Raw genomic sequence first — 20,838 nt, forward strand, 5'->3', positions numbered from 1 at the left:
CTGTGTGTGTGTGTGTGTGTCTGTCTGTGTGTTTGTCTGTGTGTCTGTGTGAAGCAGGGCTGTGCTTCTTATAGTGACATGGAGACGTGTGACATTAACATGCGCGGCTGGTCTCCTCCTTGGTTCGTCTTCTACTTCTCCATCGCCCACTCGCTGCATCCACCCCTCCTCCTCCTCCTCCTCCTGCTCACATGTCTACAGCTGCATCCCTCTTCTCCATCTTTCTCTGTCCATCCCCTTACCATCTTCTTTGCCCCCCCCCCCCCCCCCGCACCCCTCATCCTTCCCATTCTCCTTCAACCCGGCTCTTCCCTCACTCTCTCGTCAGCATCCTTTTCTCTCCCATCTCCTTCATCCTTCAATCCACTCGATCCTTTCTTCTCCTTGTCCCCCCGTCCTGCTTCCCAGAGCCCCTCCCTTGCTTCCCTCTCTCCATCCTCCCCACACACCCACACCCACACACACACACACACACACACACACACGAATACACACCCACCCATCCCGCTGCTCTTTGAGGCTGCTGCTGTTACGCAATGCTGCTCCCGTGTGTTGCTGTGATCATTATGCAACATCTCCTACTCCTGTGGAATACTGATGTGCAGCAGGACAACAAAGGGACAGCGAGGAACAACGAAAACTAAATCCCATTGTGTGTGTCTGTGTGTGTGTACATGTGCACTCTGTGTGTTGTTTACAACGAGGATGAGGAAGTTGCTCAGCTTCTGATGCACCATTGTTTCGTTGTGCCTCGGCACCGTGTTCACGTCCTAGTTCAGACACACCATGAAGACACCGGAGCCCAAATGTCATTAAATACCAATTTATTTCATATTCATGGTACAAGATACAGTCAGGACATGGCACTGCAGCCGCATGTATCCTATACAAGGTTAGCACGATACAAAAACACCCAACAAAAACACATCTTTATATAAAAAGAGGAAAATAAAGCAAAATATCACATAACAAAACTTTAAAAAACGTTTTCAAGAGACGTTTAAATATTTTCCTTTGTTTTTTATTGTAGCTACCTTGACTAGCAAGTATAGAAGAAAAGTGTCAGTGATGCGAAAAGCACCTGAAGCCAATTCCAACAGTTTCAGACCTTCAGATGTGCCAGTGCTAGCGCCAGCTAGAGGCAAAGAAAAGAACAGCACTATCTTTTGGCAGTTTTTTTTTCACGTTTTTTTAATGTGCGATGCTGAATTGTTTTTATTCAGATTTTGATAGAAAGACATTTATTATAACTCTGGAGTGTGACTGATACTTGATCTTTTTTAACAGATGGAATAAAACACCTGAAACAAAGCTGCTGTTTAAAGGATTAAAACTCTGTAACATCGTCTGAAGGTGGAGACACGTCTACATCTGCAGGTCTAAACCACTGCTCTCGGTATTCCCAGTTATCACCGCAGGCTGGCATGTTTGCAGCCGAACCTGCGACCCACTGAACCCTAACGAGCAGCGATTACAAGCCAGTTTCATGAGGAACTTTGCATCAGTAAAATTGCTAAACACTGAATGCTGTACCATAAAAGATCTGGATTTATTGCCTCCTAAAAAGGCTCCATTGGCCAGTTCCCTCAGTCGGCCTGATGCAGAACATTTCAATCTCAAAGTTTTGCATCCATTAACTCTACTGGTGTGGAAACGGGACAATGCAGTCGATGTCCAGTTTGTAAATAAATGACAGGCATCAGTTAGTTCTACACCGTCTGGAAACTGAAACACAGGAACTACTTCTTAAGACGCAGAAGCACCAACTGATCCAGTGTATCTAGATCTAGATCGATCCGAAGTCGAGAGCTAAACAATCCACACAGTGATCGAAAGAAGCTGATTCCAGCTCGTGTTCCCCTGGAGGTCGAGCGCTGGCTGCACACGCTGGCACACGAGCTACAAACACACAACATCGGAGCGGAGATGTTCACTTCTGACAGAACTGTACAACAGGCCATCAGCCCGACCATCCAAAAACACTCCCAGTTTTCAGTGATGGTTTACAGACGTAAGTACACTTGGTGTATAATAGTCAAGAATAAAAAAAACACAAGTTTACTGGGTTTCATGCATTAGGATCCTGGACTACAGAGGATCTAAACTGGAAGCACGAAGGACGTAGGGGCATTTTTATTTAGTACATCATAGCAACGTCTACACACATCATCACTGATATTAAACGAGCATTACATAACAAGAGTATTATTGCCATTTTTATTTTCCTTCACAAGTTTATGGCGGTTACGAGCACGAGCCGACCGACCACAACAACTGCATCAGTCCAAGTAACTTGAGATATAAAGTCCCGTAACAGTCTGTGATGTATTTGCTGATCCAAACACAAACTCAACCACTTTGGCCAAAAAACAACCTTGAAGTGGGATTTCGAGGTTTTGCCAAATAGGAGCTGAGCTGCTTTGTATGTGCTCTCTACTTCCTCCTCCCTGCAGCCCTGCTCAACCTGTACCCATTCTAAATAAAGAGGTGTTGGATGAGGTAAATAAGAGTGTGTCTGGTCCTTTTGCTGTTCAGACACTCACTGTACGTAAAAACCTTTGTAACGATATAAATCTGTTTTTCAAAATAAATATCCAAAAGCACAGTTTACCCATTTAAATCCCTGCTTCGTCATTGGTTTCATCAATGTAGGTATAGACTCTCAAAAGGAAATGGAATAATCTGACTGTACATCACAATCAACAGATGCATTATTACCATCAGAATAAATACAGCACTCATTGACTATTTGGCAGATATAAGGAATAGTATTGGGTTAATAAAGACACAGTCTGGATTCCTGTCGTAGGAAATAAAGACCGTGAGACAATCGTTTAATTACAAGATTTAGAAGCAGTCCACCTTGGAACTGGCTAAATGTTTGTTTTTTTAAATCCATCCAGCCGTCAGAGGCAGTGGCTCTAGCGCCCTCTACTTGCAGTGTGCAGTATAATAAACATCCCTATATATGACTGTACCCCTCCAGCGGTGAGGAACCTGGAGATCAATCGTTCGCCTTTGTGCGCAAAACCGGAAACTACCGCAAAAAACCCAGACTCTCCTTCACTACCCTCGTAAAACCACCGTCACCCCAGATCTGTCTTCTGTAGTAAAATATAGTGTGAGGCTCTGGAAGCTGATCTGAGGTCAGTAGAAAAGGAAACAGTAGCTTTAAACTGAAGGTCATGCATGTTTTTGTTTTTTGAGCTACCAAGTCTCCCACTGTGGTGAATAAGGTCAAAGACCTGCAGCCACGAGAAACCTTTACACAACTGCCGTTTAAGAAAAGGTGCAAAAATGGATTACACACTGATTCACACACGTTTGTATGTGGCGCTGGTAGATGAACATATATACAAAGTTCTTTGTTAAACGGCTTTATGTGTGTGTGTGTGCAGATGTGGATTACAAGAGGGAATGAATCTCGCCACCTCCTCCTCCTCCTCCTCCTCTCCTTCTCTGCTGACCTGAGCTCTTTGACTCGTCTCTCTCCCTCTCTTCCACCTCCTGCTCCTGAATGCATGTTTTCATGTGTCCCTCTCCTCTGAGCCTCAGCTGGAGCATTTTAAAGGAAGCACAGACACAAACGTAAGTGCAACACAAGGAAACGTGAGGGATCGCGTGCCCCTTTTCTAAATACACGACTTCTGACTGACGCTACTCATGCTTTGGTCCTCTAAGTAGAGCTGCTGTGTAGTGAGGGAAACGGAAGTGTGTGTGTGTCGGACGTTTTTCCCAAAAAAACGTGTGACTCTTTTGTACCAGCCTGCTCTTTCTCTTATTCCCCAACTTCTCTGAATAGACCTCGACCTCTGTGTGTGTGTGTGTGTGTGACCTTCGGGAGTTTCCACAATCACACACCGAGTGAAGGAGCCAGGCGCTCTCCACAGGCCGTCCTGTGACCACCGCTCCCATCATGCCTCACTGCCTGCCAGTGTGTATCCAAAACACCAGCATCAGGTTGAAATCAACAACTGGAGCACAGAACACAGTGACTGGTGGCCAGCAAAGACAAAAGTGCAAATTGAGATTGCCTTGGTATTTGTGTCTGTGTTGAATTTTGCGGGGAAGGGACTTCTGCTCTTGTCTCAGTGACACCTCACGGGTTCTGTTGGGACCGGTCTACAGCGGGCCGTACTTCGCCTCGTACCGGGCCAGGATGTTCTTGCAGCGGCCGCAGTCCTTCCGCATCTCGGCCACCTGCTGCCTCAGCGCCGCGTTCTCCCGCTCCAGGAAGGAGGCGCGCACCGTGATCTGGTTCTCCTTCAGCCGCCGCGCGTCACGGGAGCGCTTCGCCGCCAGGTTGTTCTTCTTTCTCCTGGACCAGTACCTATCATCCTGAGGAGGGGGAGGGGGGGGGGATATTAGAGGTGAAGGAGAGGAAGCATACTGGAGAAACTGTGCAGCCACTATGTATTTTGATCTTGTCGTAGCATCAGATCACTACACACACACACACACACACCTTGTGTTCATCAGGAACAAACACCTTCTTGGCCTTCTTGATCATCGGCTGCGGCTTCAGCTCCTGGTCTGAGAACTTGTGTTTGCGAGGGTTGAACAGTTCTCCTCCCGGAACGCTGGACAGGACCAGGTCTGTGGGGTCCGGCTGGAAGTTGATGTCCACCTCAAGTGCATCTGGGTCAATGGGGGAGGGCGTGCTGCGCTCTACAGGTGCAGGGGGGGGAGAGGAGGAGACCATTTATCTAATTGTAATGGGTTTAATGGAAAGGATCATAAAAAAAAACACTGAGTTAATTGAAATCATTAATTAAGAGGAATTGAAAATCACAAACCTGCAGTGAAACCCATCCATATGTTCAATTAATATTAACCTCTACTAATCTAAATGACTCACCTGGTTTCTTCTCCTTCTCTTCTGCCTCCTCAAACTGAGATTCCTCTTCTTGTCCTTCCTCATCTTCTTCTTCCTCCTCCTCTTCCTCCTCTTCCTCCTCTTCTTCTTCCTCCTCCTCCTCTTCCTCTAGTTTAGCTGGTTGTAAAGTGGTGATCGTCACCGTTTCCTCTGGTTCTGAGGTGACAGTGGAGGTGGCTCTGGAGGCAGAGGGGGAGGATGCTGAGGCTGAAGCAGCAGCAGGAGCTGCAGAAGCAGCAGCAGCAGCAGGAGGAGCAGCAGGAGGAGGAGTAGCAGCAACAACAGTGGCAGCAGGAGCAGCCACCTTGGCGCTGGATTTGCCTTTGCCCTCCACGGAGGTCAGCGTCTTCTGCAGGCCGTTCTCCAGGCTGACGGGGATGCCGTTCTCCAGGAGGAACTCGTCCAGGTCCATGTACTCCAGGTGGAATGTCTCCCCATCATAGGGAATGGTCTTATCCCAAATGGCAGGGGTCAGGGAGGCTGACACGCCTCCTCCTCCTCCTCCGCCACCGCCGCCACCAGCTCCTCCTCCTCGAGAACCTCCACCAGCACTGGCTGACTCTGCCCCGTCTCCTTCCACTTCCTCAGTTGAGCAGAGCTTCTCCTTCTCTATTTCTGAAACAATGAGAAGAGGGAAGAGGATTTTAACACTTGGACTCACACACTGTCGAATGTACACACAGAAATATAAATATGCATAAGAAAAAATCGAATTAATTCACTGTGGGAAAATGTGAAAACAAAGATGGGTCACAGACAAAGAAGCAGTGAGTTTGACAGATAAATAACAGACAGGGGAGGGGGCGTCACCGAGTCTCGTGCTTGTTCTGCACATGGACCCCAAAACACAACAGCCCCTCCCCCCCATACACACACACACACACACACTACATATCAGTGAACCAATGTGTGTATGTGACCGAAACCCAGTGAGTGTGTTTGTGTTTGCAGTGTAAGTGAGATGTTTGCAGAGCAGCGGACTGAGAACTTCTTGTTCTTTTGTTTCTTCCTCGGAGCCTCGAACCAACACATGGCGCGTGCGTTCAGATCCCGCAGAACCGAACCGCAGCGGATCTTTCACCCGAGCGCAGACCTGATTATCGATTATGGATTGCACGCGTGCACCTGATGCATGGGGGGGGGGAGAGCACTGAGAGCAGCTTGTCTTGATCTTACCGTCGTCCCCCTCCTCCAGGATGTTCGGGGGGGGGATGTCCATGATCTTCTTCAAAACAAACGGAAACGACTTCTGCGGTGCCACCCGCACGACGTTGGCACGGGGCTGAGGCGCCACTGCCACCGCAGCCTTGCCAGGCATTGTCCGCGGCTGAGCTCCGTGCGCGCACCGGGGGGTGGATGGGTGGGTGGGTGGGGGGGGCGGTGATCCAAAAGAGCTTTACCGGGAGCTGCTGTCTCCTGCACCGGGGGAACTTCACGCTGTCTCTCCGTCCAGGGCCCGTGTGTGAAACTCACCGCTTCTCAGGCGCGAACACACAACAGAACACAACACAACACTACTCTCGACCCCGCGGATCTACGCGCACACCGCGCGCTCCTGCTGGATATTCATGAGACACACGCCCCGCCCACTCGTAGGATAGTGCACGCTGATTGGCTGTCGGTTTAGGGGGCACTGGAATATGTATTTCGGCGGCTACGCGAGTGTACGTGCACGCGGCGGTTTATTTGTGTAGTTGTACTTCAGCGACTGTTCAAACTGTGCACGCGCACACGGAGGAACACGGTCTGTTCGTGCACGCGCACAATAAGAACACATGCAGCCCAAATATTGCAAAGGACACACAAACATTCACACACACACACACAGTCTCTCTCTCTCTCTCTCTCTCTCTCTCTCTCTCTCTCTCTCTCTCTCTCTCTCTCTCTCTCTCTCTCTCTCTCTCTCTCTCTCTCTCTCTCTCTCTCTCTCACAGACTCACGCCCCGCCCTCAGGAAGGCACTCGTGGCCAAACACGTGCCCCCCCCCCCCCCCCCCCCCCTCACGTGAAAGTACAGACTGTTTAGGGGCGTGGAAGCACGTGCGGGCCAAGACAGGCTCGAGCGTGCACGCGCGCATCGCTCTGCAGGAGAACAGAGTGATCTGTAAATAATGACATTAACACCTATGTGTGTTTTAAAGGTCAAGTGAAGCTTTGATCTTTATTTCCAATACGTCACTGTTCCTCATTGTGTCATTAATCATTAGAACGTTACGTTCTCATTAGCTGTTATTAATCACATCCCAACGCTTGTGATGCCAAACAATAGGTCACCCCACGTTTGCATGCACGCGCTGATGTGCTGCACGAGACCCTCTCTCTCTCTGTGTCGCTCCCTCTCTTCTCTCTCTCTCACTCTTCCCTGTCTTCTCTCTCTCTCCCTCCTCTTTTTCCCTCTCTCGCACTCTTCTCCGTCTCCTCTCTCTCTCTCTCACTCTCTCCCTCCCTCCGCTTCTCTCTCTCTCTCTCTCGCTCTCTCTCTCTCTCTCTTCGGCAGGATGTTTGGGTTCAGGAACACGATGTTCAAACCGAGAAACCCGGTCACCCTTCATCTCTTTTTCTTTTTTTGAAACTCCTTCAGCAGTAAACAATGTGTCACACTCCTGCAACAACAACAAACACACACACACATACACACACACACAAACATATATATAAACACCCACGCCTATCTAAACTAACAGTGCAATAAGTGCCATCAGTGTCTTTCACCTTCACAGTGAGGTGTTGACAGATAATAGACAGCAGAGCGATGCAGGTTTTTGTTCTAACAGTAGATTCTGAACCATATGCATGAGCTGATTTTAATCAAACTGATGTGGATGCACATTTCTGTCACAACTGCACATTATCTGCACATTAGCCACAACTCCTGTTTGCACTACAATCACACACCGCAGGTTACTACCCATGTACTCTTAACCGATTACTTATATGCTGTGTACTCTACGCCTTCCCATATATTTACATAGGGAAGCAGATCAACAGAATTTGAACAGCACGTCCCTGCAGCGTTACTTCCGTGTCCTGTCCACAGCAGGAGGAGCTCTGCCTTCTCACAGACACACAACACAGAGAGTGCGGCGAGTGACAACATGCAGCACAACAACCTGCAGGGATAACAACGACTCAACTCTCCTCTGACATTGTGAGACATGATCACAGGGAGAAAAACGTGATTATTGATCTGCTGGTGCTGTTCACATGATGATTGATGTCAGTGACAGATTAACTGAATGTAGCTTTAAGGCAAGACATGAAGGGAAAGTTGCAAAAACAAATATCGGGGGAGAATATGAACATTATTGATTGCGGTCAGTCCAGAAATACAATAATAATAAGCCGCTGTTCTGAAGCTGAACCTGACCTTTGACCTTGCTATGTGAAGATAATGGTTAAAAACTGAATTTCTACAACAACTTATCGCAACTTTGGATCCAACAGGTTTCCACAGCATATGGTTATAATCTGAAGTCTACATACAATTCTTCAAAATAAACTGAGGTAGTTAAAACTCAGGCGTGTTCTTCCCAACCTTTATCCAGCCTCCAGCCGGGTGGTGACAAAGAGCCAAAGAACGTATGAAAGTAAGTTAGCAACATGTGGTGCTATGCATAGAAGCTGGTTGTGACCAGACCTAGGCAGAACTAGAATAACTTAAAGTCCTGGCATACATCTCGACCAGAGACCGATGCAAACGTGTTTCTGTTGACACCTGCACAAAGCATGCAGAGACATGGGAGTGCAGATTCAATTCCGCGGACGGTGTGCATGAGGCAGTGAGAGCACGGAGAAGCTAATGATGTGATGAAACCCTGCGTGAGGGCTGTTTCAGTGTTGTTGCATCAGGCTGCTGTGTTGTGACTGTGCAGAGGAGCAGCACAGACACGGACCTACAGACACATGATGCACCTCACTGCTTCTCAGCGTCTGTGCACGTTTCTGCTCCTCAGGACAGTCGGACATGTTGCTGAACACTGGGTCACTTCAACATACAGGCGCCCCCCCCATCTTTAGATATTACTATCAGTCTCACTTGTAACTAATTATTTTAATCTGTATACATATATTTTCTATTTCTGCGTGATAGAAATGTATTTAGCCCCTTTTTAGTATTACAAACACACATATATGCAGTATTCTAAGTACTGTACAAGTGTAAAATCTATATGTAGAACAGTAACTACTCACATAAATGTACTGCAATATTTACCTTTGTAGAATATTTGATCCTTTGTTATAACTTAGCATTTATGTATAACATACCTTGTAAGTTAAAATACTTATGTTTAACTGTTTCCTATTGTATTCTCTTTCTTGTATAGCCCCTTGTAACTGTGTTTTGAAACTAAAAATAAAGTTTATTATTGTAGTTTGTTATTTTCACTTCTATCTTTATTCTTAATACTTGTTGTACTCTGTTGTGTATTGTACTGTTACTCTGAGAACTTCCTTCAGGATTAATGAAGTATCTTATAGTCTGACTGGTATGACAATAACTGTATTGAAGTACAAATAAGGTAGAACAAAGGTGATACTACACATGCACAAGTACCTCAAAGGGCTCTCGAAGAACTACTCACATCAGTGTACTTGTACTTTTGATTATAACAGTTTATTCTAAAAAGCGTCAACAAGTGGTTTCTTCTTACCTGTGTCATCAAACGCGGGGAAGGAGAAAGGATAGTCCGCCAGAGACTTGAGGAGGTCGGGGACATCGCTCCTGTCCCCGAGGAAGATCTGGTTTGTGGACATGATGGACGGTGGAGCCGTGGAAGTGTCTCCTGGTGTCTGCAGGCCCCTTACCAGCTGAGAGAGGAGGACTCGAACTGTGACAGTGTGTGTTTCTGTGTGTGAGACAGTGTGTGAAACAGTGTGTCAGTCTCTGTGTGTGAGTGAGTTCTGTGTCTCTAACTTCTCAGGTCTTGTCCTCACGGGGACTCTCGCATGTGTCCAAACACTAATAAGCACTCTAATAAACCCACGCACCTCGATGATTGGCTGATGCACACGCCAGTCACACCGTGGAGCCAATCACAGAGCAGGGGGCGGGTTCTGGAGGTACAGGTCCAAAACAACAAGCGCGTGCAGCACATTGAGCCCCCAGCAAGGCAGCACGTGCGGTACAGAGGGGAGGGAAGGTACGAGCGGGCGCGCGCCACCTAACGACATGATTAGGAACTGCACCAGAAGATGATGGAGCATTTTGAAAACAAACCTGATGAACCCGAGAATCTTTTTCATTTTTTCTCATTTCATCGATTCAATTACTTTCTGGATTTGATTGAGTGATTATTTATTGTGTATTATTTAATCTAAACACTGAGAATGTATTTGTGTATTATGTATAAGGAGATATTGACATAGACATATGCATATATACTGTATTATCTGGGCAAGTGTGGGATACGTTATGAAAATGTATATAAAACTTAAGAGCACGTACTATTTTTATACAAGTATTCATACCTGCCTTTATACTTACAGTATGTATATACATTTGAATATATTCTAAATACAGTATTGCACAAATACAATTTACATCTTTTTGCAATCATCCTGTGACACTGCACTTTACTCAAGTACATTTCTTACACATGATATATCCATTTCCAGTATTTTATTGAGTATTTTATCTACTTCTATACTCTCTCATCTTCCTTGTTAATCTCAGTCTGACTATCTGCTTTTAATCATAAAGTTATTGAGTCTGTTTGGTAAATTCCACATCCATAAATGCAGAATACCCCAGATTTCACAAGGTTTCTATGCGAATTTAAAGAATATATAGAGACTGAAGCAAAACTGTCCAAATGTACAATGAATGACATGTATGTACATCAGAAATTAACGGTAACAACTTTATTTGTTTTGCAGGTTGAGACTTGGACAAACATTTGTGGGACGTATCTTAATGTAATAATGTAAACAGCCTCTCTCTGACTCTGATAACCCTCTCTCCTCAAACAGAAGGGAACTCGGTGTGAACATGATGTGGATCAGAGAAGACAAAAAGCTGCTTGTAAAGTTAAATACAAACCATCAGTGATTAACAACGTGTTAGTGTCTGCTGTGTTTTTAAATGGCACCAACATAAGCACTGAGTCATATTTGTCCTGAGCTTTTTGCTGAACAGAAAATACTATGAAGAAATTACACTCATAATTACACATTTGAAAAAGTGAAAATTTGGCAAATTGGACAAGCCTCTAGTTGGATATCATCCCCTCCTCCATTTTGGTTTGGCTTTGAAAACTCTTGACATGTGGTATTTGTTAGTTTGGCAGTTACAAACACACACTTAGTGGCTAGTGGAGACAAAAACATTCATTCCTCTCAGTCCTTAAGGAGAAAGTTGTACATCCCAAAGTCGAACTCATCGGACATGACGAGCATATCTTCCCTGGCTTTGACGAGCTTCTGTCGTAGGAAAGCCCGTCGCTCGGTCCACTCCTTCAGCTCCTCCGCACTGTGGGCGAAGTCACAGCTCACACCGTCCGCACAGCCGCCAGCCGACCTGTCAGTCATGAACAGGGCGTCAATCGTTAATCAGATTTCATCATTTTCATCTTCACTTTTTTTCATTTTGCTCTCCACCAGCTCAGGAAATGGATTCCAGGAGAAAGGTCTTACTTGGGGCAGAGTTCAAAGTTAGTTCCAGGAAAGCGGTAGATCCACGTCAGAGCCTCGTCTTCTCCTTCACAGCTGAACACCCGCTCCTTGTGCTTTTCAGTGGAGATGTGGTTCTGCCACTGCCGCTTACTGTTACTGTGTTTACCGCACAGACGGCAGTGGAAGCCGCTCTACGAGACATAGAGGAAGGATTCTCATCAACCCTTCTCTGGCTGATGACTTTATTGAGCTGAACAACAACTGTCAACTCACCATGGGTTCAGCAAAGTCAGTGGGCATGGGGATATATTTCTCTTCTGGGACGGACTGGGAGGCCGCAGCTCCATCTGCTTGGCGGTTTGGGCTGTTTGATCTCATCCATGTGTCATATACCTGCTGAGTGTCCTGCACTGCAGACACAAGGAAAACATCTGAACTCCAGAGCTACATCCACACAACGTTCACATGATCTAGTTTCCACTTTAATAACTCACAGTCATTATTCTTCATATACATCCAAATCTCCCTCTCCTCTTCGCTGTGAGCAAAGCTGCAGTGCCCGATGTAGTTACAGATCTTCTTCCTCAGAATCTGGGCACACATCTGCAAAGACACACAAAGACTCACAAAGTGCACAACCGTGACACTGCACTCACTGACAACATAAAGTGAGCAGCAGCCATAAAAAGACATATGTCAAAAGAGCTTGTCTAAAAGTACATGTTGTACTTTTCAAGTGGGAATCACACCTACTTCATACTGCAGAGGGATGTTCTTGTTGTTCGGCAGAGGTCGGACCTGAATCCATTTTTGTCTCATCGGGGATCTGACCAGCAGGAACCGTCTGTCTTTAGTCCATCTGAAAGACAAGAGGACAGAAGGACGACAGAAAAATGGATAGTTCACAGTTACATGTCTTTTTTAACCTACGACAAAAACAACATTAAAGCTTGTTCTAAATATTTTTATCAACTGGATATGTGATCATATGACCTGGCTCTGTTTATAGTTAACGTTTTCCTAGACCTGGAGAGAAATCTGTCTGACTCACATGTGCCGGGCCTTAGCGGAGCAGTACTTCTGTTTTTGGTCCGGTTCACTGATCAGACCGTCCCTCCAGCACTGAGCGCACGCCAACTTGATCTTCAAGTTCAGACTCTTTCCTCCTCCTCCAGGTTTCATACCTTCACTTCCAGGAGACTTATTAAAATGAAATGATAACAAAAATTAAGAGTGAAAATCCCTGATTTCATCTCTTTTCCCTTGTGTGCATAACAAATAATATAAGGCTCAAGTTTAAGGTGTAAACAATAAGAGGGACATAATCCTGTAACGTAGTCAGTGTCATTAAAAATGATTTTTAAAAATAAATTATACAAATGGTTTCTTACTTTATTCCATTTCTGTGCGTTTGAGTTTTGCTCCTGTTTTTTGTGATACTTTGTGGCTACCTTCACAATCTCATCAGGGCTGATACCTGGATATAACACAAACACACAAACATTAACATTAAGTTCCCATTTATATTGAGGGAAACACTATAAGCTGCTTGTGTCCTGTGGGTTTTACCTACACAATGTTACTGTAAACAACAAAATACCTGTATCCAGTATTAAGAGTATTCAAGAACGTCTTCCCCACTAGAGGGCAGCAGATTTACATATTAAAACAATAGAACATCGATATAGAAAACACCAAGTTTAGAATACACAGCTTTAAAACTCATCGGATCAGAGTTCAGTTCACGCTACGCTACTTTCTGTCCTGTGATCGGGGGGGAGGGGGGTCAAGCTGTCGATCTGAGTTCATACAACTCAACTGACCACAGGGTCGAACCCAACACAATGTTTCACTACAGCTGCTCTCAGACAGGCACTGAACTCCACCTGTGTTTCGCTGCAGCCTCCAGGTTTTGAGCTCTATGAGGGAGTGGGCGTGGTGGCAGCTGTCCTCTTTCTCGCAGCCGTACCGTACGCCTTGGTAGCATAAATCCAACTGGCGCAGGCCAGTCAGCGGGCGGACCTTTCGGTAGTTCACGTTGTGCGTCCTCACCACAAAGGCCAAACACCTGACAGGGCGCAGAAGGAGTAAGAAACCTCAGTGTGTGTGTTTAACATTGAAATTCGCAGGGACACACACGATGTAAACAAACTCACTTGTTTGCATCAAAGCAGTGGTGAACCTCCAGGTTGGAGCAGACGTTGTCTTTGCAGCGATTACTGATGATTCTGGGTTTACCGTCAAAGCACTTCTGCAGAGACAGAGACAGACGAGAGACAAAGGAGATCAACAACAGCACAGAGCCAAGAACAAAGAAACATTTGTAGATTAAGAGGATGTTTTCCTCAGTTAATTCATAGTGATTATTTCTGTATTTTCTCTAATCTTCTTGTGACATGTGTTTCATTTTGTACAGTTATATTTTTATTATAATATGCATAATAATAACAACAACATATATATATATAATTGTTAAATGTTTTGTTTTGGACTACTTGGCTTTAAACATCTCCCCCACATGCGTTTATTTATTGTTAGAGGTAAAATAGAATGAGATATATGGGATTTAAAGATGATGTGAATATGTGACTAAATTATAGAACAACAACATAATATAAAATATACTATAAGAAATATGAAACAATATTAAACAGTAAAAATCGATATTTATAAAAAACAAATATATTATTTAATATTATATCATTTGACAAACCTGCTTTTATATCAGAAACATTAAAATAATTAAATCAAACTGATTTGAGAGCAGGTTTGTCTGATGATAGTTAGTCGGTGTATCTCGAACCTGGCAGAGGAACACGAACGTGCCCTTGTGTTCCTGCTGCAGGTGAATGACGCTGTTGATGGGATCCAGTTTGACGGGTCCTTTGTCAAACAGCCGGTTCCTGTCCAACGTTCCCTTTCTCTCCTCTGTCCAAACATCGATCTCCAGCTGGTTGTAGGCAAACGTGCATTGTTCTCTGTACTTACACAGGCCGGACTCAGAGTTCTGCACATCTGCACGTGCACGAAAACACACAATAACTCACATTAACACGAGCATGTCCATCAATCATCTTTACTAAAAGCTCCATCTTTAACAGCGGTTTGAATCTGAGCAGGTAGAAAGGGGCCTGACTCATCACTAAGAAAGTTAATGGGTTCTTCCCTGATCCATACTTCCGTGTTTAGAACAGGCACTGCACTAAATGTTTGAATCTAATTATCACTTTCTGGTTTGGTGTGTCCTAACAGAAGATCCTGATGATTCTCTAGACTGTCAGTTGTGGAGATTCTTACCCCTGCAGAGTACGAAGCGCCCCCTGAAGGCCGTGAAGGGAGGCATCGGCCGCACTCTGGTCCACTCTGAAGGAGAAGCTGCCTTTTGTCTGCACAACAGAATGTCTCGGTTGCAGCTGTGCACCAGGTCCGGCTTGTGAACGAAGCTGTATATCCCTGGACCTGAAAACAAACACATTTGTTTTAAAGGATGATATTTTACATGAACAGAAGGGGTCGATGTTTCTGTCATTAAAAAAAGTTCATATTTGCATATTGTCAAACAACAGCAGCATGATTTTGTTTCCGTTACAGAAAGTTTCAGATTCATCCGCGTCACTAACGTACCTTCCCGAGGGAAACAGGCAGAGCAGGCCTGCAGGAACTCATGGGTGGAGGAGAGGGGGTTCGAACAGGAAACCAGTTCTGTGCTTTTCCTCTTCTTAAGTGCCAAAGTGCAAAATAAGATTTCAGTTAATTCTTAAAAACAGATTTAGAAAACCGCTGGGAACACAGGGCAGTCAATCAGTCTTACTATGTAGTTGTTCTTTGAAGATGTCATTAGTGGAGCGACAGCAGAGTGAGAGCCTGGGACACCTGAGGAGCAGGAGGAGAAGGTTATCTGTGATATGTACATGCTGTGATGAATGACCTAAAACATGCACAGACATCAGATTGATCTCTAAAAAAGAGGAAATGCTCACAGGATTTGTTTGAAATGTAAATCGACTGTGTGAGTTTCCTTTATCCAACTGTACCTGTGACATAGTCAGTGTGAATGTGGCTTCATAAGGGAACTGTTGGGCCTTCAGTGTCTATATCTATTTATAATTCCAGTATCTATTTGCTACCATCTTGTTTAGCCAATTATATAATGAGTCACCAGAAAAACATATTCACCAGCCAGGCTGAAATCAGAGATCGAGTCCAGGCCAGTTCTTCCATTGACTGCTGGCAGAGCCGTCCCAGCTCCTTCCACTGAGGAGAAGGAGTCCAGGACGTCGAGGGAGTCGAGCCGCTCCACAGCCTTAACTCCAAATGTCGGGACATCATTGCACCGAGCAACTGGATCACACACAGTCTCCAGGTCATCGAGTTCATCCAGCAAATCATCAAGGGACCTTCCCCCCGTGTCAAGCTCTGTTTTGGACGGATTGACTCCCTCAGTAGCAGCAGGCGAACATGGCAATGCATCCAAGAAGTCGTCCAGGGAATCAAGGCCGTTCATGGTTTGTAGCGCTGGGGAGGTGACCCCTGAGGTTGCAACACCTCCGCCAACTCCAGGGAAGTCGTCCAAGGCATCCAGAGCCTGAGGGGTCAAGAGGGCGTCCAGGGTGTCCAGTTCTGCGGACGTAGTGCTGTGCCCACCACCTGAAAATGAATCTTGGGCTTTGACGGCCGAGTTGAAGAAGGCCGGGGGCAGCCGGGGTGACGGGGCCGGCAGGGCTGAAGGAACGGAGTGTGTGGAAGTTGGCGTCCTCCTGGAAGCCGAGTATGCTGCCTGGATACTTATCTGGAAAACATGGACGAGAAAAATAAAGTTTTTTCCATGTCCCTAATGTAACAAGCAAACTCAGCTCCTTCCCATCGCAGCCAAGGTTTTACCAGGATCAACTTTTTACCACGTTATCTGTCTGAAAACGCACAGATTCAACCTCAGTTACCTCCTGTTCGGGGGAGAAGCCGTCGAGCAGACTGTCCAAGTCGTCTCCAATCAGCTCGGAGTCCTCCACCGTGTCCGTCTCAACACTGTCAGGCGTTGAGGGGACGACAGGTTGGAGGAAGCTGAGAGACATGGAGGGAGTGGTGGACTGAGGCCTGCTGGTAAAACTGACTGAAGCAGAGAATAAATCATTTAGATCGCACCTGTAATTTATCTTGAACACATTTTTATGAAAACAAATGTGGACACATGCATTCAGCCTGTATTGTTCAAACGACTCAGATTTACATCCACACTGCTTCTTGCTTTTTAATTTGAAAACGCTGATCTGGAGTCGTGGGGAGAAACTGGAGCATAGTCGGCCCGTTTACTAATGAAAAGCAAGAAGCAGAGTGGATTCATCCCAATGAAGTCAGAGGCAAGTTTCACACCTGGTGCAAGACCACTGAGAGGATTCACACCATCACCTGAATCACCAGCAGACACCTGCAGGTGAGAAGGAGAAAAAACTATCTGAGATCAAATGTCTTGTGTTTTTTAAGAAGTATGGTGGTGAGCATTAGAGAACGTGTGGAACTTGCCTTGGTGGCCTCAGCAGACATGTTGCCATTAGGGACACCAACAACAATTTTGTGTTCCTAAGAAAAACACAAAAACAAACAGGATGTGAGACACAAAGCAAACTGGGAGGAGAAACTGGAGCTCTGCACCATGTTTTGAGCTCTATGAGGGAGTGGGCGTGCTCCACATGAACACATCGTGTGAGAAAGAAGAAATGATGTTTCTTCACAGTAGCTGTTTCTTTAATATCTTTGGATGATACCAGTCTCTTTCTCTGTGTATTCAATTTCATACTACGGAAACAAATGGTTGCAATTCAAAAGGAAGCACTACTTAATGATAATAATAATAATATCAATAACAGAGATAGAGAACTAAGTAAATTCAGGAACATGGATGAATTTACAGGCCTTGCCTCAGATTCTTCAGTGAACAGAACTAAGTATGAATAATTTTACTAACCTTTGAGCTGATGTAGGGTTTTCGGTTTTTCAGTCCCAGGTGGACGGCGAGCTCCTGAGCCAGCTCGTTCACGTCTTTATCCTGTTGAGAGACAACCACATGAATTCACATATTTCCAAGGCCAAAGGCTGAACTTCTCACACCAGCTTCCCTCCATTACCACCACCAGCTCTCCGCTATTACGTTAAGCTCCACAATTCTCCCTCTCTTTTACCAGGCGAGAGATGAGCAGACAGTCCGTGGTGCAGCTGTAGGCCTCCTTGTATTTCCCCAGCTCCTTCAGACACAGCGCCTTCCTGTACAGGGCCCTGCTGCTTTCCTTGCACAGCAGTAGAGCGCTGTCGCAGTCTGTCACGCCTCGATCAAACTCCCCCTGTGGAGAACACAGACGGGAAAACAGATCAAACGAAAGGCAAGGAAATAAAGTACATGCATGCTATTTTAATTCTACAAGGGAATCAGTGCATTCCGTTGAGACAGATAATGAGGAGTGTTTCCTCGGTATGCAGGTTTACGCTAGGTGGCCTTGTGCTGCTGATGACACGTCCAGATGATTTAGTGCTGGTCACATTCTTTTCCAGGTGGCAAATAAGATGGGTCTCCTGTTGCCGTGTTATTCCCACTTTTATTTCTAAATGTATTTCTCATTCAGTACTTTGTAGACTGCTGATAACGGTTCCAGTAGAAGTTCTAGTTTTCCAGTCTCCAGTGAACTGAAATAGATACTTGCTTTCATGGATATCAGCTAAATTACCCAAAGATAAACCCAGACATCCTGTGTGGAGGAGTGTGGAGGAGTCGCCCTGATGCTCACAGTTTCAGCATCTCATGGCCGAATGTATCTCACCATTCTGTGGTAGGCAGCAGCCCGGTTGACATACAGGCTCTCCTGCAGAGCTTCGGGGATCGGGATGTCCTCTCCTGCGGCGTAGCACGAGACGTTCAGGCCTTCGCTGAACTCTCTCGCCGCCTCCGCCCACTCTCCATCTTGGAACAAGGTGTTGCCCTCATGGAGCAGTTTGCACACCAGATGGGTCAGATAGTCCTGGAGGGAGGAGAATGAAAGGAGGAATATGTTCTTTACCTTATGTAGTTAAAACAAAAAGATATTTTCATTCTTTCTGGCACCGTTATCTTGTTTTCTAATCTCATTGCTTCTTGAAACGAAGTCTATTTGAATAATGTAGTGGAAAAAAAACTAAATGTTGTTTTGCAGACCAGTCTAAATACTTTTATGACCTGAACAGTTTATGGTCTGAACTTTTATGACCTTAAACTTTTATGACTTTTTTTAATCACTTCTTTACTCCCAAAAGAATTGAATTTATGTCGGCTCTATCTCTAAAGGAAGCATATGTAAATCAGTTGTCTGTGTTTTGATTCCTGTCTCAAACTGCGCCTGCAGAACCAGTCTGAACTGGCTCAGACAAACAGCCTTAGTTCTCCTATATAAGATCCTTGCACTTGACTGTTCTCCATCTTCACACTGAGATCACTGTGACTCTCTGTGTGGATCCTTTCTGCAGAAAGCCCAGATTATTATTTTGTATTTTCAGATTTCCATCACAATAAAGTAGCTGTATCAAATAATATCCTCACAGTCGACCACAACATTAACGTCTCGAGGCAATCTTTATATTATGAATTTATGTGCAGAAGGATAAGGACAAAGATATAGGTGTCTACACTTTGATTTAAACATGAACTGAGTTGCATGGAGATACACAACAGACAGCACACTGGGAAGAGTTCAGCAACAAGTTATGACCGAGATAATTGTAGTGATAAGAATGCTTGAAAGATAGAGAGCAAAGGGAGGAAGTCAGGGGAGACAGACATGACAATGTGTGTGGTGAAGACAGCCAGTACCTGGTAGCCCTCAGGCTCTGGATAAGCCAAGGAAGACCTTCAACGAGAGAGGAGGAGATGCTTAGAAGAGGAGGTGACACGGCAGAGATACCAAGGATGTGAGTCAATCACAGACAAAAGCCTAGTTTCACTTTAGAAATGAAGACTCATTCACCAAACTGAAGGGACAAAGAAATCCTTCCAAAAAAGACATTGAATTAATTATTAATATGATCATTTTCAACACAAGTAAATATCTTAGATACACAAACAAACAAAGTGTTGGCGCAAAAGAAGACCCATTTACTAAATTAGAAGGAATCCTTCCCCAAAAGACATTGAGTAGAAATATTATTATTGTGTAGGCGCTTTCTAGTTAGGCTGGTTTCACTTTCACTGAGGCTGAAATGAAAATGATGAAAGCAACTCACTGTATAAACGTCAGAGCTTTGCTTATCTCCAGCCTGCGGTTGTGTCTGTCAGGGTCCATGCTGGTTCACTGGGAAGAGGAGGAGGAGGAGGAGGAAGATTAAAGAGTAGATGAGTAACACACACTGAGGACATGTTGACAGAAGATTCCCCCTGAAGAAGAAAACAAAAACAACCACAACCTCTGTGTCCCATGTTACAGTCAAACCTCCAGGAGAGGGACGGGGCCTCAGGACCATCCAGGGCTGAGGTCTGCGGCCCCTGACCCCGCATGTGTCCCCCCCGCGGACCGGGCTGCTTTCAGACACACCTACCTGAGGAGGTGAAGGGACCATGGAGCCGGGACGTGCACAGCGTGCGGACGGCGAGACGAGGACAGACAGAAGTTAGAGCCGAGCTGACAAACACAGGAAGGAAGTGAAGCGACGGGACAAGACTGAGTTTAAGTTTCGATTCTCGGCTGCAGCTCCTGTCCACAAATAGCTACACTGGCCCTTTAAGAGCTCGCCTGCAGCCCGGAGTCTGGTCTGACAGGCGCAGAGTCCTGCAGGTTTAATGTTTATTCATACTGTGAGATACCTTTGGGCCCTGAGTGAGGTCTGACAGGCACAGATTAACTCCTCCTACAATGACTTCAGGTTCAGACACAAGTTGAACTTTATCTGACTCCGTTTTTTTATGGGAACTGAACAGTTGTCATCCACACTGACTATACCCCCCCCCTCCCATTCTTAAACAAACATAATTAATAAAAAATACAATAACGAGCTAAATCAAATTGAAATATATTGGATTAAAATACATTATTATTGATATTGTGTCCAAAAGGAGGCATCCTCTGTAACAACAGAAATACCGTATTGATAAACAACTAACTAACTAACTAACTGAATTGATAACTAGTCCACATATACGTTGGTAAACTAAACTGAATATATCATGATTACATATAGTGCATCAACAAATAAATGATACTAAAGAATTTAAATTAAGACCCATTCACTGAGTGCAATATAACTTATAATAACATTATTATTATTATTATTAGCGTTAAATTATTGTTTCATAACAAGCTGCAGTGAAATTTGTGGAAAAAGAAATGTGCTCAACAC

General features: G+C 45.1%; 2 protein-coding genes across 4 annotated transcripts; both read right to left on the reverse strand.

Annotated features, from left to right (window-relative positions):
* Nucleotides 1-807: 807 nt before the first annotated feature.
* tefb (TEF transcription factor, PAR bZIP family member b) lies at nt 808-9,815 on the reverse strand. 2 transcript variants are annotated; one of them, XM_062407795.1, is made up of 4 exons: nt 9,528-9,815; nt 4,859-5,491; nt 4,466-4,668; nt 808-4,338 (listed from the first exon to the last, which is right to left on the reverse strand). In XM_062407795.1, exons 1-4 carry the CDS (start codon nt 9,628-9,630, stop codon nt 4,123-4,125), a joined length of 1,155 nt encoding a protein of 384 aa, XP_062263779.1. In that variant the 5' UTR covers nt 9,631-9,815; the 3' UTR covers nt 808-4,122. The 2 variants fall into 2 exon arrangements, with proteins under 2 accessions (XP_062263779.1, XP_062263778.1); XM_062407794.1 differs by lacking the exon at nt 9,528-9,815 and adding an exon at nt 6,053-6,785.
* Nucleotides 9,816-10,722: 907 nt separating this feature from the next.
* Nucleotides 10,723-20,216, reverse strand: LOC133970693 (zinc finger CCCH domain-containing protein 7B-like). 2 transcript variants are annotated; one of them, XM_062407711.1, is made up of 23 exons: nt 20,041-20,216; nt 19,729-19,796; nt 19,319-19,355; nt 18,297-18,494; nt 17,664-17,822; nt 17,450-17,530; nt 17,008-17,064; nt 16,894-16,912; nt 16,428-16,597; nt 15,664-16,276; nt 15,299-15,360; nt 15,112-15,205; nt 14,785-14,946; nt 14,291-14,502; nt 13,644-13,738; nt 13,374-13,555; nt 12,879-12,964; nt 12,539-12,687; nt 12,241-12,346; nt 11,982-12,090; nt 11,761-11,897; nt 11,509-11,678; nt 10,723-11,392 (listed from the first exon to the last, which is right to left on the reverse strand). In XM_062407711.1, exons 2-23 carry the CDS (start codon nt 19,785-19,787, stop codon nt 11,212-11,214), a joined length of 3,138 nt encoding a protein of 1,045 aa, XP_062263695.1. In that variant the 5' UTR covers nt 19,788-19,796; nt 20,041-20,216; the 3' UTR covers nt 10,723-11,211. The 2 variants fall into 2 exon arrangements, with proteins under 2 accessions (XP_062263695.1, XP_062263694.1); XM_062407710.1 differs by having other exon boundaries at nt 16,858-16,912.
* Between the last annotated feature and the right edge of the window lie 622 nt (nt 20,217-20,838).

The sequence above is a fragment of the Platichthys flesus genome, chromosome 16 (assembly GCF_949316205.1).
Source record: "Platichthys flesus chromosome 16, fPlaFle2.1, whole genome shotgun sequence".
Classification (NCBI taxonomy): Eukaryota; Metazoa; Chordata; class Actinopteri; order Pleuronectiformes; family Pleuronectidae; genus Platichthys; species Platichthys flesus.